This window comes from Emydura macquarii, unplaced genomic scaffold, assembly GCF_026122565.2.
Source record: "Emydura macquarii macquarii isolate MOO-44397 ecotype Brisbane River unplaced genomic scaffold, CSIRO-AGI_Emac_v2 contig_691, whole genome shotgun sequence".
NCBI lineage: Eukaryota > Metazoa > Chordata > Testudines > Chelidae > Emydura > Emydura macquarii.
Window position 1 is genome coordinate 8,838,073 of NW_027130828.1, and position 18,982 is coordinate 8,857,054.

The following is an 18,982-nucleotide window of genomic DNA, read 5'->3' on the forward strand; positions in this document are numbered from 1 at the left end:
TATAGTGGTATGAGTCCAGGACAGAAAAAAATTATGGAATAGCTTTTCAGTTCATTATGTATAAGATTTCCCCTCCCCCTCCTTTTTTAAATGGCCCATTTTCTTTGCATTTTAGAATGTCATGGCATGCTCTCCATCTCTCAACCACTGGGAGATTTGAAACAATCATTTTGAATTGTTAGAAAGAAATAAGTAAAGAGATTGGAAAAAAACCTAAATGTCTGGGAAGTGGTTGTCAGTTTTCCTGTACAAAATACTGTATGCCTTAATCCATAATTTATCTGCTCATTTTGAGTTTGCAAAGTAGAATTAAACTTTTGCATTGCAAATCACTATGCTTGAATTATTTGGGTCTGCCTAGTTCTCTTAGAGCTTTTTTTAAGATGATCTGTTTTATTTTATTTTTTTAAACTGGTGATAGATGTTTATCCCTCCAGGCCAGATATCTAGTGGTATTTACTGTATTTGCATAAATGTGCTAAATTCACTCTGGAATTAAGCCTCTCTGTGTAGCTGTAGAATGTGTTTAAAAACACAACTATACAGTACATAGTCTTGTACACTTATGTGGTATTTTGAATTAAATAATTTAACTGCTGAACTCAAGTGAAACCAATATTGTCGGCTATGGATATAATAGAAGCCAAGCAGAATTGAAACAAGTAAATTTTTATATCCAGATAGTGCTTTGAGTCTGTCAAAGATCTGGGGTAACTCTGTGGCAAGAGATGATTCAGTTTACTGTGTGATTTTTGCCATCATAAATGGATATGAACATTTTAATATTTCTCTAGTTGAGTAAAATCAGCATGCTTGTCATGTCACTTAATAATAGTGACACAATTCTGAGTGTGATCTAATGGCTGAACCAGGAGATTGGGAGGTATGACACCTGGTGGTTATAAAGTGCTAGATGGAACTGATTGCTTGTTCTCAGAGGCCAAACCTATTGAAATAAAAATCATTAAAAAACACAGCAAAGCCAAGAATGAAACCCAGGAGTTCTGACTACTAACCACTAGACACACTGTCCTTGCATTAGAAATGAAAGGAGTGTCTATGCTAGGCTTTTCTTTTTTATTCCGATTTGCCGCCATTACTATCATTGGTGCAGCTCCACTGGTGGTGGAAGCGATCGGGTCACTGGTGTAGATGAGGTTACAGGCTGCCACCAGTGTTTTAAACAGCATGTTATTTAGCTATCCTGAGACCAGACCTACTGAAAAATAATAGCTGCTGGTGTGTTGTGTACACTAGTGCTGCCACTGTTGTCACCACCAGGGGAGGTGATCGGTGGTAGACATGGTGGGAAATTTTAGGGAAGGAGGATGTGTGTAGACAAGGCTTTCAAAGCAGATGTTTATTGGTGAATAACTTTTCAGTTCAGGAGTTTTTGAAAAGCACAGTGGTATTTCTAAACCCTCTCTAAGGTGCTCTCATCCCCCACAGAAACCATATTCTCTCTTGCTGAAGCACACATGTTTTTAACAGATAAGTATCTTACATGTTCATTGTGGAGCTATTAAGATAAGTGTTGACATTCTTCAATATGCAGACAAATTCCACTCTTCTCCAAAGACTCTGTGCACACTACACTTTTTTACCCAATATTTCCCACAGTTGCTTGTGCTGTTTAAGCTCCATTGATGGTAGCAAAGATGGGAGCTTGAGTCAAGAAAAGACACTTCCAGCTGCTAGCATTTTAAACATATAGACCTGCTCTGAGTAGGACAACATGATACTTAAAATGCCAGCAACTGCCTGGAACCCTGTCTACATTAACACTCCCATTGTTGTACCTGCCAGTAGAACTGAACCAGTGCTTGCAGTGATGGGACATCTGGGGCAATAAAAACCTTACAGACATCTCCAAAAAAGCCAAGATAAGCAAAACGGGAGTGCTTACTACTAGTTCAGTTAGATTTGAGTAAGTTCACTGAGTTCTAGGAGTTTTTGATTAGCAAATGATGCTGTAATCAACAGCCACTAAATGTAAGAATATTCTCTTCTTGTGCATGTTTAATTTCCATATGAAAGAGGATCAATGCATTTTTATTACTATTTTTAAGTGAAATCTAATACAATTAATATTATGGACTGTAGATTTTTGAAATTTTTTTTTACAGGTTTATGCTATCTTGCTCATAACATGAATCAGTATTTTATACTGAAGATGTTAATAGATTGTAGGAGCAGTGTGCTGGACATAGTACCACCAGCTGTTTGTTTTATTTCTCCTTGTGGTGTCATTGGGCTGGCATTAATTGCACAGCTTTCATCCCACTGACAGTAAGAATACAGAATTTTTGTGCCATTGTTTTGACACTCACAGGTTTATAGATGTCACAGGCATCCTCTAAGGAGTACAGTTTTATTGATCAACAGCTCTGCTGAGACTGTATGTTGTGTGTTCCTCTAATACAAATGTAGTTAGGACTGCAAGGGATCAGACGGGTAGGTCTTACAGCATACACAGAAAACTTATTGCAAGCATTATGTTAGAACCAGGGACTTGTGAAGCTGATAGGAGGATTTTTCATCTTACAGGGTTAGTACATGGTGGCTATAGTTTCATTGGCTATTACCTAATTCTTGGTGCTGTTGTAATGTAATGTTGTGGAATGAATTTATAGAACTGGAGATATTTAGTATAGAGGTTGCTAGATGGTGAATTTGCACCCTTAGGAATGTCTGGCGGAGAGAGGGATAGTTGAACCTTGTGCACCAGTTGCAGGATCATTTGGGAACTAAGCTTTTGCCAGTGATTAATTTGAGTAATTGGGGTATTTCACTTGTTGATACTAAGCAGTTCAAGAGGGTGGAAGAGGCTTTCACTGATGTGAAAGAAAAGATTGCTGGTAGTTGGGTATAAAAAGTGATGAACTCAAACTTGCATTGGCTACAGGATCTTTCTTTGGTGGCTGTTTGTGGATGAGATCATGTAATCAATGGGCCAAAGCCTGCCTCCAATTATATCTGTGCAACCCCATACCAGTTGGTAGTGTACCGTATTAGATAAATATAATGGAGGGGAGAATTCGTCCCATTAACCTTAATTTATTTGTCTAAACTGGACACAGCTTCTTATTCAGTACCAAAGCTACCAAAATGCTTTTTATGTGGGAAAAGAATTTCCTTTTGTCAATAGAGAGATTGACAAAGTGACCTTTTCTGATCTGTAGTCCTCCTAATACTGACAAATTGCAGGAATCAGCTTGTCAGTAGATACTTTCACATATAACACCCTCTGCACAGTGATCATTGTGGCACCTTGGCTGTGTGTGTCCTCCCATGACAGTTTTAGAGAACTACTTCGGTCCCCCGTGGACTCTAATTATTGATAATTTTTTGTTGTTTGGTTACCTGTCGTCTTTCTTTGGATGGGAGGGAAGGACATATAATAATTTTTAAAAAGTCTGAATGCTGTGGGAAAGCAATAGTGAAGCCATTTATTCTGAAGGCAGCAAGATTCGTGGTTTTTCTAATCTTTTGTGTAAGGGAACACCAAAGCTGTGGGCCTGCGGCTGAGAATTCATTCTCAAGTCTAATGTGACTGAGTGTTGATTTTCTGCATTTCTTTGCTCTTTGCCTTGTTCTAACCCCATCTGTGTAAATAGCTTTCTATTTTTGTAATGAGTTTTGAAGATGTTCAGGCCAAACACTAACAAAAGAAAGCGGAGTATCTGTGTAGCTATTATTTGGGTGGTAGGTGTCAGTCACTGATAGGTTGGCAACAAAGGACACTCATGTTTGAGAATGACCTTGGGTTTCTTCCGCTCCAGATTCTTTGGATTTGGCGGAATTAGGAGATATCTGTACAAATGCCTCATTGCTGCTGACTTACAGAGTGGGATAGGTCTCCAAGGAGCACTTTACCTGACCTTAAGGCGCAAGGTATGCATGCTGCATTTATCACTATCTTGAAGTTGGAGGAGATTTGGGGGTCCAGCTGTGGGGAGAAAATGGTGGCCCAGAATGAAGCATTATGGAATCCTCAGGATCCCAGCATTCATTCCTGGCTAGACGTGCGGATGTGCTGCCCATGCTTAGATGTCTGGAGGTTATTGTTATCAAAAACAGAAAATAGATGGCTTCATAAAGAAACAATTTCTTACCAAGTGAAGTTACTAATTACACTTTAATGATAGTCAGGGGAGGGCAGAAAAGACCAGTGTTTGCATAAAGAATGATAGGCATATTTTAAGTCAGGTCTTGCTCTGCTGTATGTTACTACCTCTTGCTTAGTTCCCAAGCCACACTCCCTTTTTACTGTCTTTTTTTTTTTTATTTTTTAAATCTGTGACATCTGCTTGGAGCTTGTCCCTCCTGTGATACCATACTACTTGCAGCTGTTCAGACCTCCAGCTCTGAGCTATGCATGGGGTGCCCTGAGCATACGGCCTTTTTGATGTGTGATAAAACAGAACCAAGCCACTGGGGGTATGGAGAGGGAATGCATCAGAATATCAATAAACCTGCTCTGAACAAAGCTACAGCTCTGTGGTAGAATAGACATTTCACTGAAGTGTCAAGTAGATGGATAATGTATTCTAATTAGGGACTCACTGATACTTCAGAATTCAGAGACCTTTGGAAATAAGATCCAAAAAGCTAACTATTTATATAGGGTTTATTTATTATGCATTTGTTTAGTGCCTTAAATATGTTTGTTACAAGCAGCTATTCACTAGCTATGATTTCTTACTTAAACTTTTAGTCATTACATTGTATGCTCTCTGCTTTAAGGGACTTTGGCATTTGAGTAATTGTATATAAACCTTATAAAGTTTGTTGCCTTTTGTTAAGAAGATCATCCTCTATCTTTTACTTATTGCCAAGTATTTGCTTTTGAGCTATAATGCTTCTAAACTGCCCTGACATCAGAAATCTTGTAATATGTTGTTTAGTTTGGAATCCAAAGAATATTAAACTAAGAATGGAGATAGTAGGTCAGGTCTTCAACTGACGTAAATTTGCAGAGCTGTATTGACATCAGAGGTGCGCTATGCCCATTTACATCAGTTTAGGATCTGGCCCACTACCGGTACAGGACTCGGTTTCACATATATCTGAACAGAGTGCATTTGCTATACAATGCCAAGGTACCTAACATACTGCTAAAACACTGTGGAACCTATTTGCGTTCTCTCTCCTCTGTAACTCTCAAGGGAAAAATTGATTTCTTAGCACCTGTGTGACCTTATTCAGTAGTTCATACTAATTTGATAAAGCAAACACTGGGAGTGGCAAAAACTGGCTTGCAGTTACTGGAGTCTTCTTTATTGCCTGCAGCTAACTACAGGATGTAGTGAAATTGGGCTAATTAGGGAATTTAAGTAGTCTACTTTATTTTCCTGTGTAATTGGAATGTCCTGATTTCTTCCTACAGAAGTCATTGAGACATGTTTCCCTGAAATAATTTTAAAATCTTTGGACCCCATACTGCTAGAGCTTCAAATTTATGTGGGAGATGATCATGATTGCTAGTTAATGCAATATTAAAAAGTCTTTTTTTTAAATATATATATATATATACACACAAAGATATGTTTTTTCAGCTTCCTTAAGCCTCACAAAGTTTTTGGGAGTACAGTGACAGGGACTTGTTCAGCTAAACTAACAGAGAGAAATTTAGACAAAAATTAGCAGATGTAGACCTAGGAGTCATGAGAGAGGTAGATTTCAGATACTGGATCACAAAGAAATTGACTAATGCTACAGCGTTCCTGTGATATTTCATAGATGTATAAATGCTTAAGGGAGCAAAAGGATTTTCTTTCTTTCTTTTCTTTCTTTCTTTTTTTGTGTTGCTTCATTAGCTCTGGGAACTCGTTTCCTGTATAATTTAAGAAAATAATGAAAGAGTGTATATTTGATTCACTGCTCTTCAGATTTGTTTAGCTTCCTTTTTTATCCATGGTGGGAGCTGGTATTCTTCTGAATATTTCATAATTGTAGAAATAGTTGTGGGTTTGTGTTGTTTCAGGTTTTTGCCTTTGTTTTTTGTTTTTGTTTTTGTTTTTTTCAAGACAGAAGACGTTTGTATACTTTTTGGTTTTTTAGATTGAAACTTTAAAAATCACTGCTCGAATATGTAAGTGTCCATTTTACTGTGGTGACTTTATTAGCTCATGTTGTTTTCAGACACCATTCAGTGCTGCAAACAGTCCCTTTTTTCTCCCAAACATCCACAGTAGAACCCAGCTTTATGCTGTAGTTCATTGAGATGATTTTCTCCTGGCTTGGTGAAATTCATTTTTGAGGCTGAGGACCCAGTCAAGGTCCCATTCTGAGACAAAATGATGTGTACACAGGCAAAGGGACATCACTTCTGTATTATGATGCGGTGGACTGCCCCCTACAGATGGCGGAGTACCTACTGTAGAGGGACTGCATTGCAACCCATGGTCTACCTGCAGTTTGGGATGTGTAAATGTTATACTCCCACCTCCTCCTCCCCCCCAGTGCCTGCTTAATGGTTCACATCAAATCTGATTACTTGGGCTTTGGGTGGGTATGGGTGTGAATTTTACACTAAATGAAGAAAGGATGGTATTGAAGTTAAAGCAGAGGACTAGAAGTGAAGAGATCTGGCTCCTGTTCCACCTCTGGTTTCCTGTCTCAACTTGCTCAAGTCATTTCACTGCTCTGTTCCTCAGTTTCCCTGTCTAGTAAATGGTGATGATCATTTGACCTGTCTGGTTTCACTGTCCAAGCTGAGTGCTGATAGTTCAAGTTGTGAAAAGTAAATTTGATTTTATGAAATTATTTCAGAAGTAATAAATTGAGATGATGTTATTAACATGTGAAATGATTTTTTTTAATATCTGATGCTTATTTTGATGGTGTCTCTTTAAGCTTCATTTATATTATTTATATTACTATCTGAACTTAATGAATCATACAGTGAGTGAGGAGGAAGATGGAGTATAATCTTAAATAGGATTTGGAAGTGCAATCAAATGAAAGATGGTTTTATTTGCAGTTTCTCATGTACCAAAAATTTTAATAAATGTAATAATTAAAAAAAACTATCCAAAATTAGGAAAAACATTAATACAGAAGTAATCTAATATATGGCAAAATATCAGTAAATTTGGATAAATTCAGTGGCATTTAGCCAGGCTCCTGCTCACTGTACCTAGACATTATGTACCCTATAGAAATGTCAAGAGAAAAAGATGAACCACCAGTCAATAAGAACTAGGTATTTAGGGCTAAACCTTGGCCCATTCTATGGCCACTCAGATCCAAGGATCCAAGCTTTATCCAGTTAAATATTCAAGAGGTAATAATTTGATGTAACTAGCAATATTACCCATTGCTCAGTCCTGGGGGAGGGGAGGTGGGGAGTGTGCTGTGTCCTTAAATCCCATTGATTTCAGTGGACTCTGAGAATCAAGTGCTCTTGACACCTCACAGAATTGGGTCTCCAATGATCTGTAGCTGTACTTAAATCTTCTCAACACTGAAAACATCTCAAAAGTGCCCAGTACTGAAACTATGGAGCTTGCAAAATATCAAATGTATAACTACTCTGCTCATTGCATGTGAGATGGTATTCCATACATGAGCTCAATATGGAGGAGTATTCATCAGTCATTCATTTCAGAGTTTTGTGTGGATTGTACTAAAATATTTCTTGGAAGAATACTCTGAATATCTCCATTATCCAAATCCTCCCCTTGCTTTAGGGTCAATATAAGATTATGATCCTAAACCTCTTTAAAAAAATTTCATAGGTTGAACTTGTCCACTAGGAAAGAACCACAACAAATGAAATGAGGTTATAATTGATTTTGTCTGAACAGGTGGGATAACTCAGTGTTTCAAAGAGGTAGAAGAAGATTCAAATGTTAACTGATGTTTTAGTCTGGGAAATGAGTATATTTTCTGGAAACATTTGGGAAGCATTGTCTAACTGCCTGACTTATTCCTGATTTACACTGATGTGAGATCAGAATCGGATAGTCTGTGATCAGCAAACTATGATTTAATTGTAAAGATTCCCTCAGTGTGGATCAATAATTCTTTCATGTTTTTGTGCAATAGGGTTGGATTTTAGAAGGTTTTCCTGAAAACCAGGAGCAAGCATGGATGCTGCAGTCAGCTGGCATCACTCCCAGACATGTTGGTAAGAAATACAAATGTTTTGTGCTTGTGGACCATAGGTGAAAGCCACTACTGACCTAAAAAAACCACTTCAGTGTTAAAACCAGCATTTCTTAAATGTGTAAAATATGCCCAAGAGACCAGAGCAAACCAGAAACACGTGCTTCAAAGACCACAGTCACAGGACTGGAGGAAATGGCTAAATGAGGCCTGGGCCCACCAAAACTTTAGGACAGTCTGTTGATCTCTTTACTCCACCTTCCCTAGATGAATCTTTGTCTTCTTTCCACTTTGGAGCTCACTACCTTCCTTTAGGCCAGCAAATTCAAGCCTCTTCAAGCATGTGACTGCGAACAGCTGTGCCTCTCTGCCTCACCAGTGAGTCCAAACCTCCTCTGACCTCAGGACCCAAATCTCAAGGATTCTGCTTTAATTGATCCCTGGGAGCAAAAAGGATCTAAAAGAGCCACCAAGCTATTCCCTCTATATGATAGAATAATATATACAATTTACTCAACACACACAAAATGAAATGGAAACACCCGAGCCTTAAGCCTGACCTTTCATGCCACAGGTGGAATCTTGGGTAAGTCAAAGCAAAGATAATTCTATAGTGGCAGGGCCTTGATGGACAAGACCCTAGCACCTCCCTCCCCTCCCCCCACCTTGGGACTGTCTGCATTTCCAAATCATTATTAGATAGGGACCTATCCAAAATGAATGAGAAAAATGAAAATTGTGGGGTGCAGGAAATGGGTAGGTGGTGAAGATTTTAAAAATGCACAGCTCAAGTGTAATAAACCAGCCCCAGTTGTAGTCAACAGAGAAGTGATAATTTGCTATGTTGGATTTGATTTGTAGACAATTCTACTTTAGTAAAGGAATTCAGAATCACTGTGATAGTGTTTAGAAAAATATGTATATTGGATAGTACTTGTATGTAATACATGTATTTAAATGATAATTTCTGAATGTAGCTAACAAGATTTAAGGTCAAATTCTTCCCCCAATTTTAGCTGTATAACCAAGAACAAAATAGCATCCTTAATTAGAATGTAAGTGGAGAAGAACCTTGCAAGACTGAATGCAAATAACTAAATTAGTTGAATTTAGTAAGTGAATGAGCATAAAAGAAGCAAGATTATTGCATCACAGAATGTACTAAATTAAGCTATGTGTTTATTACACATAGCTTAATTTATTATTATTTATATTATATTTTATATATAATTATTTATAGCTTTATTATTATTTATATATTTCCTCCTAAAAGTGCCATGTGACTGATAATTTTGGCCAAAATTTCCTCTCAGAATCAAATGTTCATAGGTAAAATACAGGGAAATAAGGAAAAATGTTACAAATGGGGAAGAGAGCTAAATGTGCATGAATTGCCTTGATCTAGCCTTATTTGCAGAGCACACTTGGAAGCATCTCCGAGAAATGAAATCAGTAACTAACTGAAAGTGCATTTCTATTCTATTTCTTCTATGCTTAGTTGTGCTGTATGCTCCAGACACCGTGCTGATTGAGAGGAACCTTGGGAAAAGGATTGATCCATCCACGAAAGGTGTAGTATGTTTTTGTTCGTGATCCCTTCTAGGAGATCATTTTTGTCTCAACCCAAGAGACACTGAAGTGTTGATGCTTTTAAAGTTGATTTTTAATGTTGCCCCTTTACGATGTGAGTAGGCAATGGAATTCTGAACCAGATATACACTTTTGTTTTAAATTCAACGTGTATCGTTTTCTACACCAATATAGTAGGGAAAATATTTGTAAAGACCTGTTTTGTGGCAAGCTGCGCTGTTGTAAAGTGTGATCGCACCATAAGAATTTTACTGTTTACCATGGCATCTTTGATAGACCTTGAATGTCTGCCTCACTATAAAAGGCAGTAACACCTTTGGAAAACCTCTGTGTATAATACCAAGTGATATAAGAGTTGATAAGAGTCAACAGGAAATGGCAGTGTTGCAGATGGCATGCTTTGAGTGCTCCACAGGAACCTATGTCAGTTGTTTTAGGAGTGGCATAGGGAAGGACATGCTGAATTCATGAGATGACTTTTATTTGCATTAAGTAAGGCTTTTCTTCGGAAGGCCTTGTTTAAAGTTCAGGGTAAGAGTCAGGAGATCTAAGGCCTATTCCCAGCTCTGCCACAGATTCTTGTGTGACGGTGGGCAAGTCACTTCACCATTCTGTGCCTCTGTTTCCCACAGCTGTGTTATAAGAATAAATGTTTTAATGCTTGCAAAATGGTTTGACATCATTAGGTGAAAGGGGCTAGGGGAGTGCAAAGTATTAAAGGCTTGATTGTACCAGAAAGGCACAGGTCTGTACTTGATATCCCTACTGTGTAGGGGTAGCGGGCACACTGCTGCACCTCACTAAGGGACGCAGCATACCAACCCCCCACTGCCACATGGCTGGCCAGTTCTCTCTGCCACTATCTGTCCTCTTTGTGGAGCTATGGAGTAGTAGTTAGGGAGGTGTCACTGTGCTTCCCCTCTACTTATGCCCCAACCTAAGGTCTTGGTAGAATCTAAACCTTGATTATGAAGAGGAACCTTTTTTGCAAGCTAAACAAGTTCTATCAATGCTTTTTTCTAATGGGTCTTAATTATTGTTTAACTTCTAGAGGTATACCATACAACCTTTGACTGGCCAAGCGACCCTCTGGTGCAACAACGTTTGGTGGAGGCGGAAGGCATATCTGAACAGGAGACTTCAAAGCACCTGCTGGAATATCATAGAAACTTTCCCAAAGTTTTCCAGATCTATCAACGAATATTAAAATTGATCAATGCCGACCAGCCCTGTGCAGATGTCTTCTCCCAGGGTAAATATCGATTATATACAGTAAGAAGAAAATTTGATAGCTGATAAATTCTAATCTGAAAGAACGATTCCCAGCCTTTAGAGACAACTGTGCCAAATTATAGGACTAAGATCTCACTTGTATCAGTCGGTGCTGGCTGCCTCTAATTCGGTTATGTTCCCTGTAACCTGCTGAGCTGTACCAGACAGCTTCTTTGCTGGTTAGAATAGGTTGAATGGGAGGGCTTCTTGACTGTGTAACCCTTACTCACAATGAATACTAATTACTCATCAGAGTAGTCCCATTGGGGACGCAATGTGAGTAAGGGTTGTAGAATCATTTCCTAAGTGATGGGGAAGCCTAGAGCTCCAGTCATAAAAGCCTGCAATGTCAATATTGGTGCATATACTGGAACCATTATTAGTCTCCTGTATCGGTACTACCTGCACAAGTCTATTAACAAGTAGTAGTGGTTCAAGGCTGGTTGTATTTCATAGTATAAAAGTTGCCTGCACTGATAGGTTTGCTTTGTGGTAATCCTTTGTTTGCTTTTGTTCAACTTTACTTTCATGCATTCTGACATAGAACATTGAATCTTCATGAAAAAAATAAGGAAACTGTTGGGAAGACAGACTGATACTGTACTTGAAGCTGTCAACCTACTGATGGCCTGTTAGAGCCCCATCATTTTGCATCTCAGAAAGGTCTTTTTTAATGACAAGTGCTGCACTTTTAAGATAAACAACTAGGAAGTTTATATTTTGAACTTACACATTAATTACCTCTAAATTACTTAATTAAATTTAAAAGTTCATATCATAATTCATAAAGAATTCATGCCTTGAATTGTAAATAAATATGTGAGTGCCTGAATATTAATTATTATTAATTAATAATGTAGTGAGATAAATGGAAAATTGGAATGAAAAAAAAATCCTCTCTAGATCTTTTTCTGTAGTGCATCAAGCAGCCAGATATTTTTTTAAGGAATAATTAGATGTGGAGACTGTCTGGGGGATCATTACTCCTAATTAACTTGGTTATTTACTGCAAATTAAGCATCATTTGTAAGCAGGGTGGTTTGCCAGTAATGTTTGTGCTTTTGGATACCCTGGTTGTGGAAAGTGCTTAGAATAACTAGAGCCCTCCTTGGTTAGCTGACATTTGTTTTTGGATAAATTATGTCATAAACAGATTCTGAGTTTCCAGATCTGTATGTTTAATTTCTATGTTTAATGATAGATGTGGGTGAGAAAGAGAATCAAGAAATTGCAATTTCACTAGATTTTTAGGAACTGTGGGTCTGATTCTGATCCCACACTGATGCAGCTCCATTGACTTCATTGGTACTGCTCCTGATTTACTCTGGTGTGAGATCAGGCTCACATTCAATACATTCAGTGATCTCAGCTGTACAGCATACACCATGGCTTGTGGTTTGCGAGCAAGGGACGTATCCCATGTGCTTGTAGTATGATTCAATTACTCCAGTTTAGGAGCTAGAAATGTCAGAACTGGAATGTGCTGGTGCTGCTCTGACTTTTCTCTACAGTAGGAGGCATTTCATAAGGATCTGGAAATTCAACATAAAGGGGGATCATTAAATAAGTGCACATTAGTGTCTCAAAAACAGGTAAAAAGGTTAGTTTAAAGCTCTGATCCCTAAAATGCCAAATGGAGTGAAGGAGAACTTGTTTACAATATGGGATTACTCTTAAGGGGAAAATCAGTGTCTAAGATTTGGATTCTTACATCCATTTTATTAGAGTTAAATACAGTGTGTATCACAGAGACTCCATCACCTCTTCATAGAATCTTCTATTTGAATGTAAGGTTGTCTGGACTGCAATAGCCATTCAAACACTCACTTATGTCGTCCATATAACATGCAGTAGTAAGTAACATGGGAAATATAGAGTCTTGCTTAAATGTCTCTACTTCTCCTTAGAGAGACAAGTCTTGTCTCGCTAATATCCTGGGACCAACAGGGCTACAACACTGCATATCTCCTTCTCCTTGTTCATAAAGGGCCTGATCCTGAAAGGAGTATGGGAGTTGAGGGTCTCAGCACTTTGGCAGACTGTGTTCCAAATATTCTATGATAAAATATCTTAATTATCAAGCTAAACCTTACTGTACCTTCTTGTTGACCTATCTTATCAACTTCTCTTCTGGGACTGCAGCAATGTTGGGGTCACTGTTATGCAACAATTTGAATTATTCTTTACGAGGTCTATGGTTCTTTCAATGTTCCCAGGGGGTAAATTCCTAGACTAATATAAAATTAATAGTTTCCTACCCAATACAAAACACGATCAGCAAAAATAAAGCAATGCCCAATGGGGAGAGTGGAGCTGGGCTGAAAACATCAAGTTGTCTTTACCCTTCATGCAAAAACGATGTGCACAAAATTAAAATCACATGTAATTATATGGCATCAATGCTATATTATGTCATGACTTACTAGTGCCACAAAAATGTAAAACATACTAAATAGGAGTGCATTAATCACACAGGAAGTTGGGGAAGTGTCATGACAAATAGACATCTTGCCTTTTTCATCATGATCATATATATTTGTTTAGAAACTACCAAAACTAGAGCTTGCATGGTCAGAAGCAAAGCTGGTTTCAGTTAAAAATTACCTGGTAAAAGTGCAGTTACTAACTGAATATGTCCTTTAAATCACTTTGAGATCCACTGATGAAAGGCACTATATGAGTGCTACATATAATTTAAGTATACTAGGATTCCTAAAATGCCTGTCACCGTAGCATGGTAAGTTACAGATAGAATATGTCAGTTATGTTGGAGCCCCGATCTCAGTTCATGTTTTACAAATAAATGATGAAGATGTCAATGTCATAGTTATAAATAAAGAAATTCATCAATTATTATTTCTGCTAAGAAAGCAAAAGTAAATGGATTTTAACTCTTTTTATTTGGCATCTGACTTTCTTATCTGTCTGTTATCTTTCTAGCTCTGACCTATGTCCAAACCCAGAGCCGATCAGCTGCCCCCTTTACACCACAGATTCTCTTTTGTGGACCCCCAGGCAGTGGGAAGAGCCTGCAGGCAGCACTAATAGCTCAGAAATACAGCATTGTCAACAGTAAGTTCTCAGTAAATATGCACTTTGCTCCATTCCCTCTTTCTCTCCTTTTGATCATTTATCTTTTGCTGTCTTTCTTTCTTACTCGCTCGTAAAATTTTTCTGTTAGTCCATCACTGAATGTCAAACTTTTTGTGGGGGAGGGGCTGAAAAATCTTGCAATAAAAAAATATTAACCAATAAAAACATATATCCTGTGCCAAACCAGCTCCAACATTTTTTTAGTCATCATTTTTTATACCCTTTAGATCAGTAGTTTTTCATGTATTATACACCAGAGGTACTCCTGTGAACAGTGTGTAGTGCTCTGAATTCTCCATCGCATCGGTGGGTCTTGCATAATGTCTTTGCACTTTCATATGTTGGCTCAGTATTGGGAGGCTTTTAAAAGAAAAGTGGTTCTGAAATAGGAAGAAGACTCTTCATTTCTGTGTATTTAAAATACATAATTTTTTAAAAGAGAACAAATATCAAAATGGTCTTTCTCTGCCTTTTATAAGGGAGCCCCAGAAAATATCACATGGGGGTTGTTCTGGTACATCTTCATAATATCAAGTGCTTGAAAGTAGGCTAAAGTAGAACACAACTGGGCATGTAATCAATGAAATTTGCAACCACACTGCATAATATTATGTAATACTGGAAAAACTACAGATATTTTAAGCAAATGAATTATGATTGCAAAATTGCATAGCTGATCAGCTCTTCTCCTTCAAGTAATATTTAAGCAGTTTTCATCAGTATGCTTTGAACACATAAAACCCTACAACAATAACCAGAAATAATAAATTTTAGGGAAAAAAAGACTGCAGTAGACCTGATCCTGCCTTCTGTATTGATGTGATGAGTCTTACAGACTTAATCCAACTCTTGTGAAGGAAATGGAAAGACTTCAGTGAGACTGGATCAGGCCCTCAGTGAAGTAGTCCTATGAGATTACTCTTGTGAATAAGAACTGCAGGATCTTATCTATGTTATTAATGATCAGAAAATGCGGGGGGGTCGTTGAAAATTCTTATGAAAACAAAAAATCACTTTTGTCTGAATTTGCTAGGGAAAATTTTGGCTTATTGTAAAAAAATCAACATTTTAGACAAAAAACAAACATTTTTAGATTTTCTTTTTTGACAAAAACTCAATGTTTTCTGCAGATGGCAGACCCCTTTTGCAAAAAAAAAAAAAAAAAAAAAAAAAAAAAAAAAAAAAAAAATCTTTTGCTGAAAAACCCACTTTTCTGTCAAAACTGTTTCAACAGAAAATTGTTGAGCAGCCCTACCATTTACATTAATCCTAGTTGTGGCCCAATTCTGCAAGTGCTATGTGCTCAGAATCTGCAATGAGTTCAGTGTGAGTTCTGTATATGGATTGCATCTAAGACTGGGCTCATACATTCCTTAAGATCATTGCAACTAAAGGAAAACATGTTCAGTCCAGACCTTTAGTTGGTGTAAATTGGTATCGCTCCACTGAAGTCATGGAGCTATGCTGAAATTACGCCAGTTGGGAATCTGGCCCTTGTGTTTTTTATTTTGAAGAGTTATGAATTTGCTTCAATGCTTCTGAAAATATACAACAAATAATTGACAAATGTTATCTAATAAAGTTAAAAAAGATGAAAATCCTTATTTTTAAACCTGTATCATAACAAAATTAAATCTGCAAGTAGAATTAGTAAAACCTTAATATACCATCAAGTATGTTAATTCCATTATGTTACATTGTATATTTATTTAAAAAAATACTTATTTTAACAAAAACTTTATCCTATAATGCAGTAATGACTGTCATTTGGCTAATCAAAAATAAAATTGCTCGGTTACAATTTCTCTTTAAATTCTTCCTTTTTTGTACATTTCTATACACTTTTCTTCACTTAATTTATAAGAATAGACTGACGTTTGATTTAATATTTTAATATTTCATCTAGATATACAATTTGCATTTTATTTTTCCATAAAACAGGCTCATGATTGTGTATTGAAAAACAGTGCCATAGTGCATAAAAAGGGACTGTTATCTAGTATTTAGCACAGATGATTGGGAGTCAGGAGTTGGTGTGACTTTATGCACATCACACCTCTCCATGCTTCAGCTTACCCCTCTGTAAAATTAGGAGAATAGGGCTAATGAGGCTTAATTAATTTGCTTGGATGAAAGGTGCCATACAGGTACATAGTATTGTTATTTAATGTGCTGTGGTCCTGATTTGGTATTTTAATTTTAAATGTCATGATGTTCTGTTTATTTGAAATCTCAACCATCACATTGCATTAGCACATTTTCATGAATATAATTCTTACATGATTGTTAAATGATCCAGGGGGCCACTTTCCTGAACTGCATATTATCTTGCACCTCCAGCAGAGCTGTTCAGATGCTGTTCAGCAGGTGTAACTTTATTCAGTAATTATAAGTTTATAAAAAGTGAAAACCCCACCAGCTATCCCTTGAGTTATTATTTTAACGTATTTGATTAGTATCTTTCTCTCTGCCTCTGTTTTTAATATGTTCCTTGCCAAATGTATTCTGTTTTATTCAGTATTCTCCCCTGCTCAATCTCTTTGCTTTTTGGTTTGCTTGGCCAAAAAAAACCCAACCCCAAAATCCAAAAAATCCCACAACTTTTATTTTATTCAGTGACCTTTTTCCAATATGCAGCTTCTTGGGTTTTTTTTCCTTTCTTGCTTGCTTCCTTTTTAAAATTTAACCTTGTGTCTTTTTGTTCCTCCTTCCTCTCAGTTTGCTGCGGGCAACTGCTAAAGGAAGCTGTTGCAGACAAGACAAAACTTGGAGAACTCATTAAGCCTTATTTTGACAGTGGATGGCCAGGTAGGGCATGTTGTTGTCTTACTGCACTGTAGTTACAAGTTCGTGGGGGAAAAATAATCTGTGGGAGAAATTCATACAGCCACTGGTGTAAATATAAAGTTACTTCATTGATGCCGTTTAGTTATTCCAGATTTACACCAGAGTGCAACTGAGATCAGAATTTTCAGTTGGTAAATCTCTTCAGGGTAATGGAGACTGAATACCTATGTGAGTAAAGCTCTGACTCTACTTCCAGATCTCACATTTGAATTCTAATTGTTGTCCCTGAATTAAAATTAGGAATCTGGTGAGGTTTTTTTTTTTTTATCATTGCTAGTTTGTAAAACACAACCTCCTTTTGATTTTCATTTGAAGCACGCTCTGATGGAGATTGTCTGGTTTGACACAAGTATTTTAACTTCTAAGAAATGCTGCTGTAAGATTTGCCCCATAAGACCTTTTGGTAAGAGGGAACTTAGGCACCATAAGAATTTAGAAATTTTGTTTTTGGAAACTTGACAAGTGATTATACTGAGAAAAAATGGTAAAGATTGTAAGTTTCTTAGGGCAGCAGACTAGTCGTCTTTGGCTGTTAATTACCTTGCCACGGCTATGGCTATTTATATATAAAAGAAAAAGATGGCACAATTCCAAAGGGTAAGTTGTGTATCAATATGGTGATCAATGTGGTGAAGGAATGCTTGTATTTTGGCAAAAACATGGCCTAGATACTACAGGAACCTCCAGTCCTTTTTCTGGCACCATGCCAAAATGGTCACTAGAGGAACAAGTATTACAGGGAAATAGTCTTGCTGAAGATGGAGAAATCTCACTTAAGCTTCAGTATTAATGGAGTTTTGAGCAAACCCACTCAGTGTGCAGGGAAATCTACATTGTCTTTTATTTTCGGCAAGGAAAGCCATTTGGTGAATTGGAAAGCCCAGCAAGTCCCTTCTTTCATACCGTAGCTTAATTCTGAGACTGAATTACACAGATTTGAAATGTGAGCCTATAAAATTAACTGATGTTCCCCAGACACCATGTCAGGAAACTCAGTACTTTTTGAAGCATTTCAAAAAGGCCTCCGGCAGCCTGCAGCTTTGGGTATTCTATCCCTCTGTCAATTTGTCAGATCACATGATAATAGTTTTTAACACTAAACTTCAGCTCCACTGAATGGGTCAGGTTGATTGCTGGTGTAATAACTCCATCTCGTTCAATGTATGTAATACAGTGTGACAGTCACCATCTTGGCTGACATCACAAATTGAACCAGGGACCTCCAGAGCATGAAAGTATGAGCTTTTACAGCTTGAGCTGAAGATGGTAAGTTCTGTAGCTGGGGTCTGCAACAGATTCGTATTCTCTGTGGATCCAGCAGTGAAGTACACTGACCAAGTGGGTTACAATAACTTTAACTTGCCTACCACCCTTCCCCCACCCCCTTTGGCTTGTAGCTGCCATTTTAAAGAGAGGGTTCTAGATAGTTTGAGTGTTAAGGTATTTTCAGTGCTAAACTTGTTGGCCATATAACTCAAGGGTAGGAGACCTATCTGACGAAGTGGGTTACAGCCCACGAAAGCTTATGCCTGCAGAAATTAAATTTGTTAGTCTTTAAAGTGCTACAGGACTCTCATTGTTTTTAGACCTATCTGGTTTGTTAGTCAAAAAAAAAAATCACAGATAAAACATTTATGTATGGGATTAACTTTATGCATGCATGCAGTGGGTCTCCTTATGTCTGAAGTTACTTGCATGCCTAAGGGGTTGCAGGATCAGGGCACATGCATCTTTCACAGTTTATAATACTTTTAGAGAGACTCGTATACTCCATTTTCACTTTCTCCTCAGCCCATTAGACTGAGGAACCACTATTGCAAAGACATGCCTAACTAAGTTTCAATTGTAGCTCTGTTGGGAGCTTGGGTGAATTATATCCTTATAGGATAAGTCCTTTAAGAGCTTTACTGTGGATGTTTCATGTGTATTTTACAATCTTCTCATTAACCATTAAGGTTTCTTAACAAAGATGTTGGGAGCATTCCCAATAGGATAAAATAATTGGAAGGATAGCCGGTCCAAAAAAACCACACTTCCTTAGTACAAGTGAGCTGCTTTCACTTCAGCA

At 37.5% G+C, this 18,982-nt stretch overlaps 1 protein-coding gene across 3 annotated transcripts in view; it reads left to right on the forward strand.

Annotated features, from left to right (window-relative positions):
* AK8 (adenylate kinase 8) overlaps window positions 1–18,982 on the forward strand; it is a 97,420-nt gene that overhangs the window by 26,542 nt on the left and 51,896 nt on the right. For 2 of the 3 annotated variants that reach the window (XM_067541899.1, XM_067541900.1), the window contains exons 6-10: window positions 8,053–8,134; window positions 9,611–9,682; window positions 10,754–10,954; window positions 13,915–14,046; window positions 16,786–16,875. In XM_067541899.1, coding sequence (XP_067398000.1) covers window positions 8,053–8,134; window positions 9,611–9,682; window positions 10,754–10,954; window positions 13,915–14,046; window positions 16,786–16,875 — 577 coding nt within the window. Of the gene's footprint in view, window positions 1–3,825; window positions 3,895–8,052; window positions 8,135–9,610; window positions 9,683–10,753; window positions 10,955–13,914; window positions 14,047–16,785; window positions 16,876–18,982 lie in introns of those variants that run through there. The other variant, XM_067541902.1, reaches the window with a different exon arrangement.